At 32.5% G+C, this 19,631-nt stretch overlaps 4 protein-coding genes across 4 annotated transcripts; 1 reads left to right on the top strand and 3 right to left on the bottom strand.

The window, feature by feature from the left end:
- The first annotated feature begins 1,908 nt into the window (after positions 1-1,908).
- On the top strand, positions 1,909-5,304 carry LOC139844294 (replication protein A 70 kDa DNA-binding subunit B-like). Its single transcript, XM_071834513.1, has 11 exons — positions 1,909-2,036; positions 2,500-2,646; positions 2,763-2,906; positions 3,119-3,296; positions 3,383-3,653; positions 3,750-3,852; positions 4,034-4,158; positions 4,258-4,481; positions 4,596-4,756; positions 4,845-4,965; positions 5,054-5,304. The coding sequence occupies exons 1-11, from the start codon at positions 1,909-1,911 to the stop codon at positions 5,243-5,245; spliced, it is 1,794 nt and encodes a 597-aa protein (XP_071690614.1). The 3' UTR covers positions 5,246-5,304.
- A 211-nt stretch (positions 5,305-5,515) lies between these two features.
- LOC139840575 (AT-hook motif nuclear-localized protein 16-like) lies at positions 5,516-6,079 on the bottom strand. Its single transcript, XM_071830837.1, has one exon. It carries the CDS (start codon positions 6,077-6,079, stop codon positions 5,516-5,518), a length of 564 nt encoding a protein of 187 aa, XP_071686938.1.
- Positions 6,080-6,183: 104 nt separating this feature from the next.
- On the bottom strand, positions 6,184-7,971 carry LOC139845487 (mitochondrial import receptor subunit TOM5 homolog). The gene is made up of 2 exons (XM_071835739.1): positions 7,812-7,971; positions 6,184-6,474 (listed from the first exon to the last, which is right to left on the bottom strand). Exons 1-2 carry the CDS (start codon positions 7,887-7,889, stop codon positions 6,397-6,399), a joined length of 156 nt encoding a protein of 51 aa, XP_071691840.1. The 5' UTR covers positions 7,890-7,971; the 3' UTR covers positions 6,184-6,396.
- A 6,064-nt stretch (positions 7,972-14,035) lies between these two features.
- Positions 14,036-18,741, bottom strand: LOC139843522 (protein LONGIFOLIA 1-like). Its single transcript, XM_071833627.1, has 5 exons — positions 18,653-18,741; positions 17,118-17,188; positions 15,851-17,011; positions 15,292-15,424; positions 14,036-14,855 (listed from the first exon to the last, which is right to left on the bottom strand). Exons 2-5 carry the CDS (start codon positions 17,181-17,183, stop codon positions 14,179-14,181), a joined length of 2,037 nt encoding a protein of 678 aa, XP_071689728.1. The 5' UTR covers positions 17,184-17,188; positions 18,653-18,741; the 3' UTR covers positions 14,036-14,178.
- Positions 18,742-19,631: the final 890 nt, after the last annotated feature.

Genomic DNA, 19,631 nt, shown 5'->3' with positions numbered 1-19,631 from the left:
GGCCGTCCATCTCTTCCCATTTTTCATCAGTGACTTCGGCGGAACGTCCACTGATGGCCGCCAAACACTTATCCTTTCTCAGGATAGCTTTCATCTTTAGTTTCCATAACGAGAAGTTACTCCCGTTGAACTTTTCAATTTCAAATTTCGTAGACATTGCTATAATTACAATCTTCTTTTCGACAATACTATTTTTCTTGAAATAACACCCAAGGACTTTTACCGAGTGAAAATAATCTTACTTATTTTCTGATGTGGACGATCCACTCTCGTGGCAACCACAGAGCATACGATAAGTAGATTAATACACACTAGATATTAGACCTTAGCTCTGATACCACTTGTTGAGAAAAGTGACACCGAATTATAGCAAACCACTAGTAATAATATGAAAACGATAATAAAGGAACACCGAGATTTAACGTGAAAAACCCCAATAGGGTAAAAACCACGGGCAAGGAAAGAAACGTTTCACTAATAAGAATAATAGGAATTACAACTTCTCTCTAATTACAAGAATAATTACTAATGCTTATATTTCTTGCAATTAGGAGACTAAACTCAAACTCTCTATTACACTCTTAGAATATAAGAAGAAGAATGTGTTTTGGGATGATTTGAATGCTTGCTTATGGCTCTATTTATAGTAGTAAGAATTAGAATTTGGTGAGAGTTAGACAAGTTAGGTAATGAAAAGTCTTATCTACAACTCACCAACAACCATCCACTTATTTCACCAATTACATCCACCAACAACCAATTTTATTATTATTTCAACAGAAACTGTTATACGAATGAAGTGATGAAATGATATATTTTGTTTGTGAAATGTACAAAAAATGAAACTGATAAACACGATTATGAAAAATATTTTATTAGTAATATATAGTAATACGGAGTAATATAATATTAACGCATTTTTCGATAGTTTATAATTAAAATACACATATAAAAAACTTAGTACAATATATTAAATGAAAAGTATGAAAAATTAAACAAAATTGTTATCTGCATAAATGTTTCAGATGTCATTCACAAAAACAGTTCACAAAAGGCCACAAAAAAGCATAAAAATTGTATTTCCTTTGCACGTGCATTTAAGCAATATTTCGCTTTGATTAATACCCCATAGCGACACTATAATGGATACTAATGCTAATAATATAAATATAGTGAGTTACAAACTATGAATAAATGTAAATGTTATTAATAAAAGAAGCATAACCAAAGGTCACATTATGTTTTAAACGATAATTGTTAAACCACAAAACAATTACTCCGTAGTATATATTGGACTTGCACGTTACTGTGAGAAATAATTATGCTCGATGATTTATATATTGTTTAAGTAGTATTAGAAATGACTCGTGCACTCCAACGGAAAATTGTTTGCATATACAGTAATACATGACTCTGCTATATACATTAAACAATTTTTCATTAATTTGTAATGATTACAAAATGCATATCGAAAATTTGTCCAATATATTAAATACAAAGTAAAAATAAATCAAAATAAAAATATTAAAAAGAGTTAAATAAATTGGGTAAAAATACGCCATGACAAATGTTGTTACCATATAAAAAACATGTCAAACGACAATGTTTAGACCTTCAAACGGCACAATAATCCACCAAATACTCAAAAAGTGCAGACTTACCAAATCAACCCTTTAATATATTGGGCGCGAAAACTAAAAAATAAAAAAACGAGGGATATCAAATCTTAAAACTTTAATAAAAATGGCGCTAAAATTCCCTGTACAAAACCCCCCTATTTCCCTCTTTGTTTTCTATTTAGCGCTTACCGTTTTCCCTTTTTGTATCAGTTCACAGTAGATCTACTGTGAGTAAGAACACACAGAGACATTAGGGTTGTTAAATTACTCGTTAATTTTAATCGAGGCGATGGCGAAATCCGTGAGCACAGATGCTATTTCGAAGATATTGTCAAACCCTAATCCAGAAACTTGTGCTGATTTGCCTGAAATTGTTGTTCAAGTGCTTGATATCAAGTTTTCTGGTAACAGATATACGTAAGTTTCTATACGTTTCTTTATCCGTTGTGTATTTGCTCTGTGTTTAGTGATTTTTATAGTGTGATTTAGTTTTTTTTTTTCTTTCAATTTATTGAGTTAATAATTCAAAATTAGGGTTTTATTTTTACTTTTATCTAATTCAAGTGTTAAGTTAGGGTTTCGTGTATCTATTTTATTTTTGAATTTTTTATTATAAAATTTTCGTTCAACACTACAAAACATGATTAATTAATATTTAGTACCGTTCCTTTATTTTTATGCTTACATAAATAAATACTGGAAGATTTGTTCAGCGTTCATTTAACTAGTTGATGTAATTATCGTTTTAGGTCAAATTATATTCATATGTAAAATGTAGATTTATGAAAATCTATATATTTTTTTTATTTTATGATTTTTTTTGGTAATATCTGTTATGGTGTTCTTTCTGATATTAAAATTAAAATGCTTTGGTTAACAGGTTTACTGTGAGTGATGGAAAGATGAAGTTGAAGGCATGTTTGCAGTCTAGTTTGTCATATGAAGTTATAAGTGGAAACATTCAAAATTTGGGTCTCATTCGTGTTGTTGATTACACTCTCAATGATATGCCAAACAGGAATGAAAAGTAAGCATTTAGTTGTATTTTAACTTTTTCTATAACGTTATTTTATATATATTAGTATTGGTGGTGATTTGTATATAGCTCTAATTAACCCACTTTTGCGGTGTTGATCTTATTAGGTACTTGATTGTGACAAAATGTGAAGCTGTATCTCCTGCTTTAGAGAATGAAATTAAGGTGGAGGTAGAGGTGAAGAAGGAAGGGCCTGTTATTGTGCTAAAACCGAAGTCAGTTGCTCAAATTATTCATGAGCAGAATGCAAAGTAAGTTTCATTGTTTTTTTCAAACTTTATTTGAATTTTTCTTTTGAATATTGCAGTTTTGAATGATCAGGATCCTAATTAGTTGGTTATCAGATAGTTATCTAAGTTTGCATTTGAATTATAGCTTCATAAAGTTTAAAAATTTGTTGACTATTCATCTCTTTATTAATTAATAAATACTCGTTAAATTTGGTTGCTCATTTTGTTTGCAGCAACGCACCATCTGCACGAATGTCAATGACTAGAAGGGTCCACCCATTGGCTTCATTGAACCCTTATCAGGGAAATTGGACGATAAAGGTTCGTGTGACATCCAAAGGAGCCATGCGTCATTACAAAAATGCAAAAGGGGAAGGATGTGTTTTTAATGTCGAGCTTACTGATGAAGATGTAAGTGTTTTTTTTTTTTTTTTTTGATTCAAATTTATTTGTGTTATGATTTGAAAGTTGAGACAAGAATGACCATTTTGTTGCAGGGTACTCAAATTCAAGCAACCATGTTTAAAGAGGCTGCGAATAAGTTTTATGATCTGTTCCAAATGGGAAAAGTCTATTACATATCAAAAGGGACTTTAAAAGTGGCTAACAAGCAATACAAGACTGTGCAAAATGATTATGAAATGACTTTGAATGAAAGTTCTCAAGTGGAAGAGGCGATAAACGAGGCTGCTTTTATCCCTGAAACCAAGTTCAATTTTGTTCCGATTGACCAGCTGGGACCTTACATTAACCAGAAGGAGCTAGTTGGTATGAATGTATACTTAACTTTTTTTTCCCCACATAATTCTCTATATTGATTATTGAGAAAATCAATGATAACTTTGAACTGACTGCGAATTACAGATGTTATTGGTGTTGTGCAAAGTGTGTCTCCAACAATGAGCATTCGTCGGAAAATTGACAATGAGAGCATCCCAAAGCGTGACATAGTCATTGCAGATGACACGTAAAACTACTTGTTTCTTTGTACATTCAATTTTTAGTCTTTGATGTGCCCAAATTTGCAGGCTGAGTTGGTGTGGCAAGATTTGCATCTATATGCAGTTTAAAAAAAAAAAATCATACCTCTGATTGTTTTCATTACTTTTTTGTTACCTATCCTGAAGTAGAAACACTAATATTTTCAGGAAGAAGACTGTAGTTGTGACTTTGTGGAATGCTCTAGCCACTGATCTTGGTCAAAAACTTTTGGATATGGCTGATGATTCACCCATAGTTGCAATAAAATCTCTACGTGTATCAGATTTTTCAGGTAATTATAATCAATATCTAACCTGTTGCAATAGTAATTACGAGTTTACGTTAATTATTAGTTGTAATAACCTCTTTTGTTGTCAATTCTTTTCTGCAGGGGTATCTTTGTCAACAGTTGGTAAAAGTATCATCGAAATCAATCCTGATACGCCGGATTCACAAAAGTTGCGATCTTGGTTTTGTTCAGAAGGCAAAGAAACATCCTTGGAATCCGTTGGCGCTACTCTGAGTCCTTTGATGAAAAATGGTGGCCGATCCATGTACTCTGACCGGGTCACACTTGACCATATAACCAGCAACCCATCTTTGGGTGAAGATAAGGTATCATACTTCATACATAATGTACTATATATGAACAATAAACTTAAACTTGTCATTAGATATATAAATAATAATGATTCATTTGTTGAAAAATTGAATCGTTGTATTTGGCAGCCGGTGTTTTACACCGCAAGAGTTTGTATGAGCTTGATTAAAGCAGATCAAGCCATGTATTATCGAGCATGCAAGACCTGTAACAAGAAAGTTAATGAAGCTATTGGATCTGGTTACTGGTGTGAAGCATGCCAAAAGAATGAAACTGACTGCAGTTTGAGGTTTGTGATGATTACTTTAAATGCATCTGTTACTTGCTAATTTCTACATCATTGACCTTAGCATTATAACTTTACATGGTGATTTCAGGTATATAATGAGTGCAAAGTTTTCTGATGTAACTGGGGGAGCTTGGTTTTCTGTTTTTAATGATGAAGCTGAACAAATACTCGGGTGCTCAGCTGATGAGCTTGATAAGATGAAGTCACAGGTAAACAGTGAATCTCATACATGAAGCTCAAAACTTCTGTTGATGTTAAGATTGTTTTTGATCTTTTTGTCATTGTTGATATTTGCAGGATGATGCAAATGATTTTCATACACAACTTAAGAAGGCTACATGGGTCCCTCATGTTGTTCGGGTGATGGTTGCACCACGAGAGTACAACAATGAAAAAAAACAAAGGATCACTGTCAAGGCTGTTGCTCCAGTTGATTTTGCAGCTGAATCCAAGTTCTTGCTGGATGAGATAACTTCAATGAAAGTTTGAAACTTTTTAAGTCTTTATTAAGTCTTGTACTGTCTTCTTTAAAAAAATGTATCTAAGTAATTTTGGTTTTTGCGGATGATTATAGTTAGGTTAGTTTCATTTTGTTAACCTATTATCTATGTGCATTGCACTATTGAATATGAAATATGGTTTAGCTTCTGAAATTGGGAAGTACATGAAGTTTCTAGTTTACTTATCATCTTTCTGTTGTTCCATATCTGAAGCTATAAAAATGTAGTATCTACTATCTACTACCAATACATTATGTTACTAAGTCTTTGAAAGCGGTTGGGCAACTGTGGTAATTGCTACAAGTTCTTGTTTTTCATTCGGCAGCCTATCGAATGTTGCATTCTTAAAGGTTGCAGCCATGATGACAACGGATCCGTAAGCTATAAGAGGGCCTGAAATGACTCCACCTACTAGCTGACCCTGGGGTCCAGCTAGATAAATATCTAACCCGGTGACACCTGGCGGTGCCGGTGGTGGTAGTACCGAACCGATCAATGACAAAATCTCAAACTGACCATATAGCGTAACGATGGGCCCGCTTCCGGAAGTTGGTGACGATTGGCGTAGTGCAACGTTAGTCACGCATCCTGTTGCACTTAAAACAGATATGCCACATTGTTTTTTTCTAGCGAAATTAGCTAAGCTCTCTATTACATCGCACCCTGGGCTAACCTCCATGGCGTGAGCCCGAAGTGTGTTGGCACTTTCTCTGGTGATGATGATGGGTGGCTTGGGTTTATTTTTAGAGCCAGCGGGTCTGCCTCGTGACCTTCTTGTAACATGTTCGTCTGCAACCGCATGATCCATTTCACCATTAGCCATGATTGTGATTTGCAGGGTGACTGGTTGGGGTTGTGTTTAAATAGGGAGATTACGATGGATATAATTATGATGAAAAATCAAAAGAATGATTCAAGAGTAGGAGATGGTTAAGTAAAACTAAATATATATTATAACCTGTTTTGAGTTCCTAAATTTTAACAACCAAAGATTAACTTCAACTTAACTCTAGTTTATTAAAAATAAACGCAACCAAATCATTTTAATAGGTTACGAGAATCTTAAAGTTTAAGCACCAAATAACCATTACAAGAAACACGGATTACTAAGAGACAATCGAATTGATCCAACATCCAGCTTTAAATTGCCATTAGATCACCAAAATTTCGCATCAAAACTATGGATCCGGCAAACAGGCCTACAGCACGTATCACCTTCTGCAACATAAGATAAAAAAAAAAAATCATATTATGTTTGCATCAGTAGACAGCTGATTAGCAAGAGTATGAACAACAGATATGCCTATATCAGGAATAACAATACTATATGTATTTATGTTTTGATTATGCTCGAGGATGAGTTTAGCAGTTGCAATCTCGATATAATGACCAACATGTAAGCCGCCCATCTCGTATAATGATATATAAACAGAACAGACGCATATGATTAGAAAGTAATCATGAAAACTCCTTAATCTACATTCTATTCTCATACAATTAGTCTATTTTGAAATTTAGTTTATGTTAATAGGTGTAAATGTTTCAACATCTGATAAAACGTTATATTCATACCATATAATCATGAGTTATGGAGGTAGAAAAACGAACGAATTGGGTAAAATGTCAACACGTAGATCGACCCTCCAACACATAAGTTATTTATGCTTTCCATAACTAACTAATGACAATATAATGAAAAGGAAGAGATTTGATAAATGGCTCTTATGCAGAAGAAGCATAAGGATAGTTCTGGTGCTGACACATGTCGCAATGCACAAATTGTACACATAAATGAACACAATAAAACGCGTGCATCAGTATTAAGAAAATGTGCACCAAAGTGTAAAAAATAGTGTATCAGGAAACATGTTAACACCATAATCCTACCTACCGTTTTCTCTATAGGAACCCTTCACTGAAGCCCACAGTAATAAGAAAACTATATAATATATCATAATACAATGAAATAACTTCTTTTAATCTATTCTACCTATTTGATTAATTCATCACCAACTAATTTTCCATTCGACTACTCGTAATCAACAAATACAGCCAATTCTACCCATTACTATATATATATATATTTAGGCCCCGTTTGGCTCACAGAATCCAATGGGATTCTGGAGGAATTGAAATTGAATTTAGAAACACGTCGTGTCTAAAATCAATTCCAATTCCACCGGAATCCCATTGGATTCCATGAGCCAAACGGGGCCTTAATAACTACTTTTATAAAAAACTAAATATCAAGCTCAATCCATCCAACTCAATATCAAACATCAATTAAAGTGCCAAATCAATAACCAGTATACAGAGCTTATGAATATCACAAACGACTAATTTTTATTTAATATAGCTTACCACATGGTAAATCCAATGTCAAACCCTAATGAAGATCACAAAGATACAAATACTAACCCTAAAAATAAGCCTAATTTCAAGTGAATTTAGGAAACAAAAAACCAATTTTCAGATTTCACACAGTCTAAGGATAATAGGTTTCGATATATACACAATAATATGAATTGATAATCAACGAATGAAAAAAAAATTACCGAATTAACAGCCCAATTTTCTTCATCGTAAATTTGAGATTTCAAGAAAGCTTTGATTTTGTCCACAGCGTCGGCCATCACAACAACCCTTGGAAATAGTGCGTGTTTGTGTATGAAAAAAGAGGGGTACGAATTAGGGTTTTAGATTTGGGGTTTTATAACGAGCGAGCGTAGTTTATTTATTAAACCGTCCCAATTTAATAATACACACGAAAAAAAAAATACACAGTTTAAGAAAAAGTGATTTATTTTTTATCTATTTTTTCTTACTTTCCAGTTTTATCCATTTCTTTTTACTTATACTTTTGTCTTACTTAAATAAAGCAGGGTATAAAAATAATTTAACCAAATACTTGAAAGTGGACTATTAATTTGACGAAAAAGAAAAAGTGTATATGGGGAGCACAACAAATTTCTACAAGGTACCTTTTTGAAAAAAAAAATAATTTTAAAAAACACGCAATACTTTTTAACGAGTCATTTTCTCGAAAAAATAAAAGAACTAAATAAAATACAAACAATAGCCACTGGTCTCAAGACAACAAAAACAAAGCCTACAAACCATAAACGTAACTAAAGATAAAAAACTTGAGCCTAGACGCTTTAAACCTTTAAAAAAAATTGATATATTATAAAACCCGCTAATATTAACTTCTAATGTGTGTGTTCTAGGCTTGTTTAACTAAGCTAGGAATCTAAATTGTAATTTGAGACTTCTTTTTTTTTTATGAAGTATTTCTATTTGTTTATAAAAAATTTAATTTTTACAAAAAGATACTTTAACTTTTTAATGGTGAATATTCAAAGCGATTTTTAACATATATACATAGGAATGATACCGGATGCTCAATCTTTTTGATATCCATCCGATGCGATGGATGATAAGCGGGTATGGATGATAAGTGGATATGGATAACAATATAAATGATGTGAAAAATTAGTGAATTGGATACGGATGACATTTTATTATTCACGGATATATCTATTTATCATTCGAATTACATATATACATATAAATATATACATATCTAACTAAATATGTAACACCCTAGGCAAATCCCACATCGCCCACGGACATGAGTGATCATGGGATTATAAGGTAATACTCATGCTTAAATGACACAACGCGTGTTGGGACCACAGGCAGAGCAGATCTCATGAGAACTCTGCAGTTAAGCGTGCTCGGGTGAGAGCACTACCAGGATGGGTGACCTCCTGGGAAAGTGCTTCTCGTGTGTGGTCGTCAAGAAAAAGTCGTGCGCCTGCGGGCAAAGCGGACAATATTGTGGTCATGTTAAGCTGGGGTGTTACAAAATGGTATCAGAGCCACTCATGTGCCGTTGGGGGTGGTGGGGCAAACCTCATCGAGGACGATGAGTCCCTGGGGGGGGGGGGTGAATGTAACACCCTAGGAAAATCTCACATCGCCCACGGACATGAGTGATCATGAGATTATAAGGTAATACTCATGCTTAAATGACACAACGCGTTTTGGGACCACAGGCAGAGCAGATCCCATGAGAACTCTGCAGTTAAGCGTGCTCGGGCGAGAGCACTACCAGGATGGGTGACCTCCTGGGAAAGTGCTTCTCGTGTGTGGTCGCCAAGAAAAAGCCGTGCGCCTGCGGGCAAAGCTGACAATATTGTGGTCATGTTAAGCTGGGGTGTTACAAAATATATGCATATCTAATGATGTTTGAGTTTTAGTTTCTTTTAATTATCAACATTTAACAATCAAAATTCATACATCAATCTTAATCAACTATGATAACAATCAAAAGTAGCTCAAATCATATGCAACTAATTACGTAATAATAATCTTAAAGATAATACTTGATACATATATACTTTGCTCAATTGACGACAACGATTACACGTTTTTATGTATATATTTTATTAAGTTACATTATATTTATATTTGTTTAAAATGCTTATATGATTTCATTTCATAATAGGGATATCTTTAATAATATTTAACATCCAACGAGTATCCGTTATCCGCTTAATCTAACTGATATACATGGATGAATTATATTAAATGGAAATGGTTAAAAAATTTAATGGATATTAATATGAATAACGGACATCCGATTCATTGTCATTCCAATATATACAATTGTTAACTTCTAAAATCACATATTTACCAACTTAATGGCGATTACATTTTTACAAAAAAGGTGGTTAACTTTTTAGTGATGATTATTGAAAGTGGTGTAAAATTTGCACTCGATCAATCAATTAAACACCAAATACAAGAACAGATAACAAATCAATCTCCAAATCTGAACAGATTACAACCAAATCAAACTAAACTATCAACCACACACTCGTAATATCAAAGTGTGCAGGAAAATTAAACAAAATAACCACAAGATGTGGAATATCTAACAAATCACTCTATCAAGAAGAGGAAACAGAAAACTGGAGAGATTGAATTTGTATAACAACCCTCATATTTCCATACCTGAATTGACTAATTTGACTATAGGGTTGTTATCCATACGTAATATATAATTAAATTTGACATTGATCAAATATTTATTTTTAGTCAACACTTTTTGTTAACTAAAGTTTACACTAATTATATAAAATAACTTTAGTTAATATTAATATTAATGCGTATTATATTTAAAACTATATGAAACATAATTATTAATTAAATGATAAGTTATTTTAATCATTATATATATATATTTTTAGCTTATAAAAAAAGAGATTTTTTTTATAAATTAAATAATGAGCCCATGAATTTTGACTAAATATTTTCAAAAACAAAAACTTATTAAAAACATTTTTAACATATTTTTATTTTTTGTCAAAATTGGCACCTTTATTTTATTTATATTTTTTCTTTTCACCAACCAATTTTTTCCTATAAATACCCACTTCCATTTCATAAAAATTTGTATCAAATCTTTGAAAAAACTCTCCCACAAACTTGGAAAAGTACTTGAGGTATTTTCTATATTTTTTATCGAATTGCTTTTATTTTTTTGTATATTCTTTAAAAATTCGAATTTAATATATATAAATTATTTTTACATGTTATAATTAGTATTATAAGTATTATGATGTATAAAAATAATTTTGATAATTTATGGAATATTATTTATAATTAAATACGAATTATGTAGTATTTAAACATAAAAACAATATAAAATTCGTAATAAAATATTAAACAGTAATAAAAATAATTATAATTTTTTTTTGAGATTATTATACTTTTATAAACAAGTAAAAAGTATAAAAATTAAATAAATGGGAAGATTAGTATTTAAAAAGGATTTACTTTTGCATTATTCTAAACCGAGAGAAATAATAAAGAAAATACAAAATAAATACAAACGTGTATTAAATATTTTTATAAAATTTTAATATGATTAGTAGCATCACTAGATACTAAAAAAAAAAATTAATTTTAAATTATTTTTCCTATTTATTTAATTATAGGTCGATTACAATGGTTAAATAATTAGAAAATATTAAATAAATAATATTTTGATATAAAATTTGATTTAATAATTTTTATAATATTTTTACATAATATAGAACCTGTAAAAAATATAAAATTATTTATTTAGGTCGATTTAATATTTATTACCTAATTAAATTTGATTAATATAAACCGAGTATATATATAAAGAAAAGTGGGAAATAAATACAAAAACTTGATAAAATTATTTTTATAAAATATCCTACTGAATTGTATAATTAACTAAGTTTATAAAAATTATAAATATAATATTTAATGAATTAATATTCGAATTAACATATATTAGTATGATTTTCGATTAACATAAGTATATTACATATACTAAATTAATATTATTATTATAACTTACGGTTAATAACTAAGTATACTATATAATAAAGTATAATGCTTATAATGTAAGTTAATAACAATACATTATTAATAAACACTTATTTTATAACTATACTAATTTAATAATAATAACTTATAGTATATAATATAAGATAATCAAATTGTTAATACATTAATAAATATAATATAACATATAAACCTAAAGTGAAGGTTAATCAAAGATAATGTACAATTCATGTGAACTTCATCGCTACTCACGGTCGTAAGTGAATGATGTCTAGGTTGCCATTTATGGGTAAGCTTGTGGATCTCGAATGCCATGACTTAGATTCTGGTCAAGAGTCCTGGGCCCCCGGTTACATCTGGTCATTCCTGACTTATTTGATAGCAACGAAGTTTGAGTAAAGTTGTACAACGTCTTGCTAAAGATTAACCCGAACTTTCTAAAATTGGAAAATTACTATAAGTGGAAACTTTCCATAAATAGTAACCTTCCGAAAATAGAAATTCTTTAGTGAACCATTACTATCAATATAGTACTATATACTATTGTCTGTTAGGTAATGTCTGATCATACGTTCTATCTCTAGGTTGAGATCTCGGTCACGTCCTTCCGTTCAATTCTTTCGTGGAATACTCTTTTGTGCTACTAAGGTGAACTTCATAGCCTCACTTTTTACTGTTTCATAACTGTTTTACAACTTTTGGGGTGAGACACATGCTTGCTTTATAACTGTTTTACGTTTAGACACAAGTACTAAATTGTTAACTATGCTGTCATGCTTTGATTCATGCTAAATCCCTACCGTAATATCGTTAATTGCTACGTTTAAATGCAAACTTAATTATTGTGAGTAGGCATATTGAGAGTAACGTCTCTAACCATTCGACCGTTGGTCTTTGGTTACATAATAATGATTCCACGACACTGACAGTACAAGGTGTCATAGGGTAAACTTGTTTAGTAGCGATATTACAAAATGCAGCAACACTTTTAGATTGATATTTCTATATCAATCAACTTTAAACTAAATCTTGTGGTCTAAAACTTTGGATATTATTTATAAACCTGTGAATTTCACTCAACCTTTTTGGTTGACACTTTAAGCATGTTTTGTCTCAGGTGATGATTGAGTTAGTTGTTTGCAACTTTGTGATGATAGATTTGATGCTTGCATGGAGTCCACATCGCATATTATATTTTAGTTCATAAACATTTATTTTACGTTTTAATAATAATGTAAACATGTATTACTGCTTCCGCTGTTTTATTAACAAAGGTTTTATTTAAAAAGTCTCATATAGAGTCGTTCTCGTTTATATAACTGTGTTATGATATGATTGATCACAATTACCCCTGATCCATTTTGGGGGGTGTGACAATTTAAGATGAAAACTTTTTAGAGAGATGCACAGTAATCGACTTCAATCTTCAACCCTAAAAGCATTAGGGTTATATAGCTCTCTTAACCGACATAGCAAAGGATGGACTGAACTTGTGAACCTTGAAGCCCAATAAGTTAGATAACAGTCCAATAATAAATTAAATAGCAGTCCAATTAAGTCTTCAGTTTAACAGCCAAAGACCATTAAGCAAAATAAATGTATTAAGTCCAAACTGCTACTGCAACCTTCTAATTGCTCTTCTGCTATCCCAAATCATTCTTTGATAACCTGCAATTTTTTAGAACAAACCGCAAATAAGAACAAATAAATAAAATGATGTTTCAAAGATAAGTTTGTTGAATATATCAATTTTGAACAAGTGGATTGGAGCTGACAACGTTCACCGAAGCAGATCGCAATTCAAGCACAAGTTCACTTACTCACGTGCCAAATATTGATGTGATTACTCTAGCCCCATGTCGGCTTCATTAACGAATCATGCTTGCGATACAGGATCAAAATCGACTTTTATTTCACTTAACTCTTTAAAGGAAGTAGTGGTTACTAGATACACAATTAGTTCCGAGTTTAAGAGACTGGTCTATCGGCCGGTATCAATGGTATCAATTGAAGTCAACAAAGAAGGTGTACAAGTATTGTGCGTGTTAACTAAACGACAACTTAGAGTCTTCATAAGAAAAACCCTTCAAAAAATTCATTTTAACTTGTTGGTTTAGATACAACCAAAATCACAAAAAACGACTAGTAATTGATTGCTGATTTAGTCTATAAATCAGAACGAACCCAAACAAACCAACAACAGATCTTCACAAAACCAGAAAACAAAAAACCGAACCGATCAAGCCAAATCTCGTTTCAGTTAACTAGCTCAAACTTGTAACCGATTTTTACACAGCATAACCAAACAAATATTCCATTTCAATACGAAAATTTCCATTTTTGTAAGCAGTAGTAAGTTTACTGTAGTCAAGAAAAAAACTAATGAATGGTCACAACTCAAAAGTCTTCCTTACACTAACAAATTTGAATCCAACAATCACCCACCAGAAATTCTTATACTTTCAGGTAAACTTGCCTGAGCTCCGGCCATCAAAACACTAAGAAAAAACATTATATATACAAGAAAATCAGCAGCCTTTACAAATTACAAGCCCCACTCATAACAATTTCATTTACCAAATCTCTAAAGATCATCCGTTCAACCTCGACTGCGATCATTGAAGTTTCACCATAAAAACCTGTCCAAGTTTTCGACTTTGTCAACACATCGTCACACAAAATGTGTTTCAAATCATCCCCTTCATCCTCAAGGTTACAACTTTTTCTTTCCTTCTGCGTTTGAGATTCTTCAATCTCTATACATAGTTCTCTCAAAAGGGTTCGAGGATTTTGCATCGTTTTAGAAGGTGAACATAACTTTTCAACAAGAAGTTCGTTAACAGCATCGAAAATTAGCTTCCTATGAAACTTCCCATCCTGCATTTTACAGAATTTGGTATGTTCCAAGACTATGAATAAGTTAGGGTTCATTGGGTGGCCAGATGAATGAAATTCAAAAGATTCGAGGTCTTTAAGAAGGAGCCCTGAAGCTAATAAGATTTCTGATATGTATCTGTCGTTCGGGTTTGGGTTTGTGTTTTCGTTTAAACTTGCGATGTAATCTGTGTGAGTTTCATCGTGGTTGGAGTTGAATTTCTTGAGTTTTAGAACCAAATCCTGAATTTTCTTCTGTTTTGAACCAAATCTTGAAACATCGTTTGTTGCTTTGTATTGATTCTTAACGCTTCCCTCAGTAGAAGTTTCTGTAGTGTCATCTGTTAGTCAAACAATTGGGTCGGTTTCGTCAAATCTTATTACATGCATACGGATATGTAAATCACTAAAGATGGTAAAATGGTGGGTTCGACAGGTAACAGCTAAATATATTGTGTGTCAAAATGGGTAACCTGATCCAACAGCACATTTATTTATTTTGTATATAATAGAAGTGCTAATATGATTTTGGATAAGTATATATTCTAGTCAAAAGTAATATAGTTTTTTTTTTAAATGTCTGAAATTTGTATAGATTAAAGATAGCACATGAAGTTGGCGAGGAACATATCAGTGCGCAGTCTTTACGTTGTGTTTTGAAAGTAAAAGCCTATGACACTTGAACTACAGAAAGTAACTTTGCGAACACAGTATCTAATATTCGATATTCAGTCATAAGAAAGAAAAACAAAAAGAAAAAAAAAAATAAAGACTTGCCAGTTCGGGGATTTGGTGTACGTTTTACAGGTGAATGTGAATTCTCCATATAGACTGAATCATCGAGAACTGAGATGGGACTTGGATATTCTGTATTGTGCTGTTCACCCACCTTTACATGCAAAGTTGATTTCTACATATAGCAACAAAAAGTGATTAGCAAAACAATGAAAAATCATGTTGAATGATAGTAATATAGAAACTAAAGATGTCAATTTGACCCATTTACATATATATGGGCCTAATCAGGAAAAAGTTTAGCTCTAACAGTTCAAATGGGTATAAACAAAGATAGCTACTTAGCTAAGGACATGGGTCATATAGGTGAAAGGTCAGAGTCACCAAAGTACATATTATATGCCGAAAGCTCCTAACTTCAAATTACTCATACTTGTCACATTCATTATTCATATTCTTCTCTGAAAAATGGATCACAGGGTGTTTTGGGCCAACCCAACGAAACCCATTTCAACCCACTAAAAAGGCCCATTTTGACACGTTACACAAACCAGCATGTCCCGCACATACTGCCACCTGTTATAGAAACACATAAACCAACCTCTGATGTTAAATTAGAACTGTGACTTCTGGTTTCTTCAAAACATTCAGATGCGTTAATCTTTGTATCCATCTTCACCATTTTACCCGTTTTACCTCTGTCAGAAATTCGATCACTACTTTGCTGCTTATTTGACTGCTTTCTAGAATCTACAGACGACGTACATAAACAAGACCGCCTCTCACTATTCGCATCTTTGGCCGCTTTACTATTTCTAATACCCTTTCCAACAACCTTTGCAGGTTTCACGACAACAATACGAGACTCGCAAGTCTTCAAATCATCATACTCTCGATTTTGACAATCGTTGTCTGAAGATGTTTCTGTTGTATCCTCTCGGTCCCACTTTTGCATTGCCTCTAATATCTGCTTAAGAGCTCTGAGATCCTTTCCCGATCGTCCAAATTCAAGATTCTTCAATTTTTTATCCATTTCACCATATACAGAAGACACCGAGCTTTGTACTTTAGTCGTCGGTGTATTAACACGAGCACCATCACGTTGCTTCCATGGTGCTGCTTCAATCGAAACCCTAGAAATCGGTTTCATTTCCGAATTTTTCCAACATGGCGATGTTGGTTCCCTCGTTTTAGTAACCGAACCACATTTATCGGATACATTTACAAATGATGTGGAATTAGGATAAGTTTCCAATCCCATCAACTTAGCTACAACACTCGGTGGTCGTGTATGACCCAGATCCTTTTCGGTATCAATTTTCGGGCTTTTTGAAGGAAGGTTGGATTTTGAATCAGATGGTTTAATGGGTACAAGTGAAACAAAGTTAAGTGTCCGTATGGATCGTTCTTTACTATCGGCAGATAACCTCGGGTCAGTTTGAGTTTCTCTCCCATCAAAAGAAAATCGAGGATAATCTTTAACGATGGAAAACGATAACCCGTCTTTAAACTGGCAAGATTTTGATCTTGAAAGTTTGTGCCTTTCATCGCAATACCATTTACTCGACTCCTTTTTAAAGATCGTTTTGTGTGATAACCCACGAGACTCTCTATACATCGAGTCTTTGACTACATCTCGAAAGTCAACACTTTGATAATTAGTTTGTGCAGAGGTACTTGATTCTAGATAGGAGAAAGGAGATGGTGGGGACCATGATGAGAACGAGTCATTTGATGATTCAGTTGATGCCCCATGTTTTTCCTGAAATAAAATGAGGAGTTTGTAGATTATATTACACAATCAATAAAAGCAATTAGTGTGTGCATTATAACATTACTTTAAATAAGTAAAAACCAATTGAACATACCATTACAGGGGTACAATGGTATACAACACTCGACTCTCTGTCAGGTGTCCTGTTACTGAAGAACATACTGCCTGCATGAAATTGAGTAAATTGCAATTAGAAACATTAAAATGGCAACGTTAGGGGCAATAGATGAGCGACTGTGTGCACACGAGCACACGTACAAACACACAAATTACATGCATTAGCTGTTAGATAACATACACTTTTAATAGTTAGTTTGGAATAACTTAGACATGACAGATTTGAGCCATTTCGCTATAAGTGGGTGAATTTGATTATGTCTTATCTCTAACGGGTGAGACACGTTACACTGAATACATACGGAGTATAACTTAAAGGAAACGGGTTAAATGGGTTGAACAGGGCAAAAGTCATTCAAAAGCATAAATCCTCCAAAACCGCCTTATTATTAGATCATGATTTCAGAAAGATGGTTAGGAAACTCAAATCCGTGGCGCGCACTTGATCCTATTTTGACAGATGACCCAATCAGTCTGATCTTCCCGTTTGACCAATTAGTTGACTACCCAACCTGCCTCTATATACAACCTTTCCTTGCATATATGCAATAAGCTCTCTTTCATGACTGAGACATTTGACTTTTGAGTCCAAAGGAGTAAACTTTAGGTTGATCCTTGACCAATAAGTACATGACACATATTGTTAGCCTAATCTTATAAATTAAGGGGGAAAATCTTGACAAAACAATCAACATTCATTAGTTATGTTATTTCTTTACATTATATCAATAAACCACCAATCATAACTAGGACAAATTCAGCATAAATAAGTTAAAAATTACCGGGGTGGGACCTCTTTGGACTGTGGCCAAGAATACGTCTTCCAACAACAATATGGGGACGGTTAAAGATATGAAAGACACCATTAATACATCTTATTTGCTTCTGCAAATCTGTATTATCATCTGCAAGTGAATGCAGATAATTTGGAGCCATGGAGTGTTTAAACAATCCAATGCCTATTGCTCTTCCCACATTACAATACCATTCCCTCCACAAAATCAAATCAATTTTTGACTTTTGGTTATAAAATTGTTGTCTTTTATAATATTAATAAAATGGATCTTGAACCAAATCCTTTGACAATACTAAAAGTCAATAAATCTAGTCAACCCTCCTCCATTTCTCACTCACTCTTTCATCTCGTAGATTTGTAATCATTTTGAAACAATCCACCATTTTTTCATTTCTGTGATCTTAATCAAATTTCTCAAACATTAGAAACCATTAAGAATCAATGAGCCTTCAAGATTCAGACTTTCCCGCCACGTCACAAACAAAGATGCAAAAAAGAGCTAAATTGTATATAATCACAAAGAAGGATTTAAAGATTTATGATTTTGTGAACAAATTACGATGGAAACATGAAGTATTATGCAAATCAAAACGAACCCATGAAGAAATTTCAAAACTTTAATAGATAATAAGACAAAATTTTGAATGGGTATCAGTAAAAACAATAGATGAAATGTAAAGAAATATAACAAATAAATAAAAGACACATTAAATTACCTTGTAACGTTGCAGATAACAATGTGAGAAAACAGTAATTTCAGGGGAATATATGCCTGAGGTTGAAGAAGGGTATGTTTATTCTTTTGGGGTTTTGAGTAAAAGGGTTCTGAAATTGGAAGGTGGGAAACTTTATAATACTGTAATTAATATTTAATGGAAGGTTACAACTTTTCATTACTTCATTCATACATACATTGTGCTATGTAGCCTAATAAACAAGTTTGTAAAAGTCGCGAGTCGGGGACGCATAGGTCGAGACTTAAAAAGGACGCGTCGGCCGAGTTGGGGACGCATCGGTCGTTGACCAACGTTGACTTTATTAATAATTTCTTAAATATATATTTATATATGTATAAAATAGTTGATTTGACTCAATTAATATTACCGAGTACATAATCAGTAAGGATACCGAGAAAAGAGCGGTCCAAAAAATAAAAACAAACCCTAATTTTAAAACACATCATATCTTGACGAAAATTTGACTGATTTTGACCGTTTTTGACCAACTTTGACCGTCTTTGATAGACTTTGACCGAATTTTTAGGTTTGATCGTCTTTTGAGTCGTTTTCAGAAAAAACGGGACGCAGAACCCAAAAAAACGACGCATCGGCCGACGCGTCGGCCAAGTCGGCTGACTTTTACAACACTGCTAATAAATATAGAAGGTGATCCACACACATCATTTTTGATCTATGTACACCTAATTAACTATTTTACTCTTAATTATATTTATAATAATAATAATATAAGTTTAATTTTCTAGATTAATCTAGAGACATACCTATAAATTTATGAAACAAAAATGTACATAGATTAAAAAGTGATATGTGAGAATCACTTCCAAATAACTATACATATAAACTACTACGAAGTATTTATTTTATTAGATGAAATATATAAATATAAATTATAAATATGAGTTGATTAATTAAGAGATAAGTCTTTCATCCAAAAATTTAGCCACTTCTTAGAGTG

This window comes from Rutidosis leptorrhynchoides, chromosome 4 (genome assembly GCF_046630445.1).
Source record: "Rutidosis leptorrhynchoides isolate AG116_Rl617_1_P2 chromosome 4, CSIRO_AGI_Rlap_v1, whole genome shotgun sequence".
NCBI lineage: Eukaryota > Viridiplantae > Streptophyta > Magnoliopsida > Asterales > Asteraceae > Rutidosis > Rutidosis leptorrhynchoides.
The sequence above is the reverse complement of the archived record's forward strand: the minus strand, read 5'-3'. Positions and strand labels throughout refer to the sequence as shown.

Bases quoted from the DNA above. Each gene is read 5' to 3' on its own strand.
- LOC139844294 (XM_071834513.1), top strand. From the start codon at position 1,909: ATGGCGAAATCCGTGAGCACAGATGCTATTTCGAAGATATTGTCAAAC. The intron at 3,853-4,033 runs GTAAAACTACTT...TAATATTTTCAG, and splicing joins ATAGTCATTGCAGATGACAC to GAAGAAGACTGTAGTTGTGA. The intron at 4,482-4,595 runs GTATCATACTTC...TGTATTTGGCAG, and splicing joins CATCTTTGGGTGAAGATAAG to CCGGTGTTTTACACCGCAAG.
- LOC139840575 (XM_071830837.1), bottom strand. From the start codon at position 6,079: ATGGCTAATGGTGAAATGGATCATGCGGTTGCAGACGAACATGTTACA.
- LOC139845487 (XM_071835739.1), bottom strand. From the start codon at position 7,889: ATGGCCGACGCTGTGGACAAAATCAAAGCTTTCTTGAAATCTCAAATT. The intron at 6,475-7,811 runs GTAATTTTTTTT...CTTATGTTGCAG, and splicing joins AAAATTGGGCTGTTAATTCG to AAGGTGATACGTGCTGTAGG.
- LOC139843522 (XM_071833627.1), bottom strand. From the start codon at position 17,183: ATGTTCTTCAGTAACAGGACACCTGACAGAGAGTCGAGTGTTGTATAC. The intron at 17,012-17,117 runs GTATGTTCAATT...ATTTTATTTCAG, and splicing joins ACCATTGTACCCCTGTAATG to GAAAAACATGGGGCATCAAC. The intron at 14,856-15,291 runs GCAAGTCTTTAT...TTTGACTAACAG, and splicing joins TACACCAAATCCCCGAACTG to ATGACACTACAGAAACTTCT.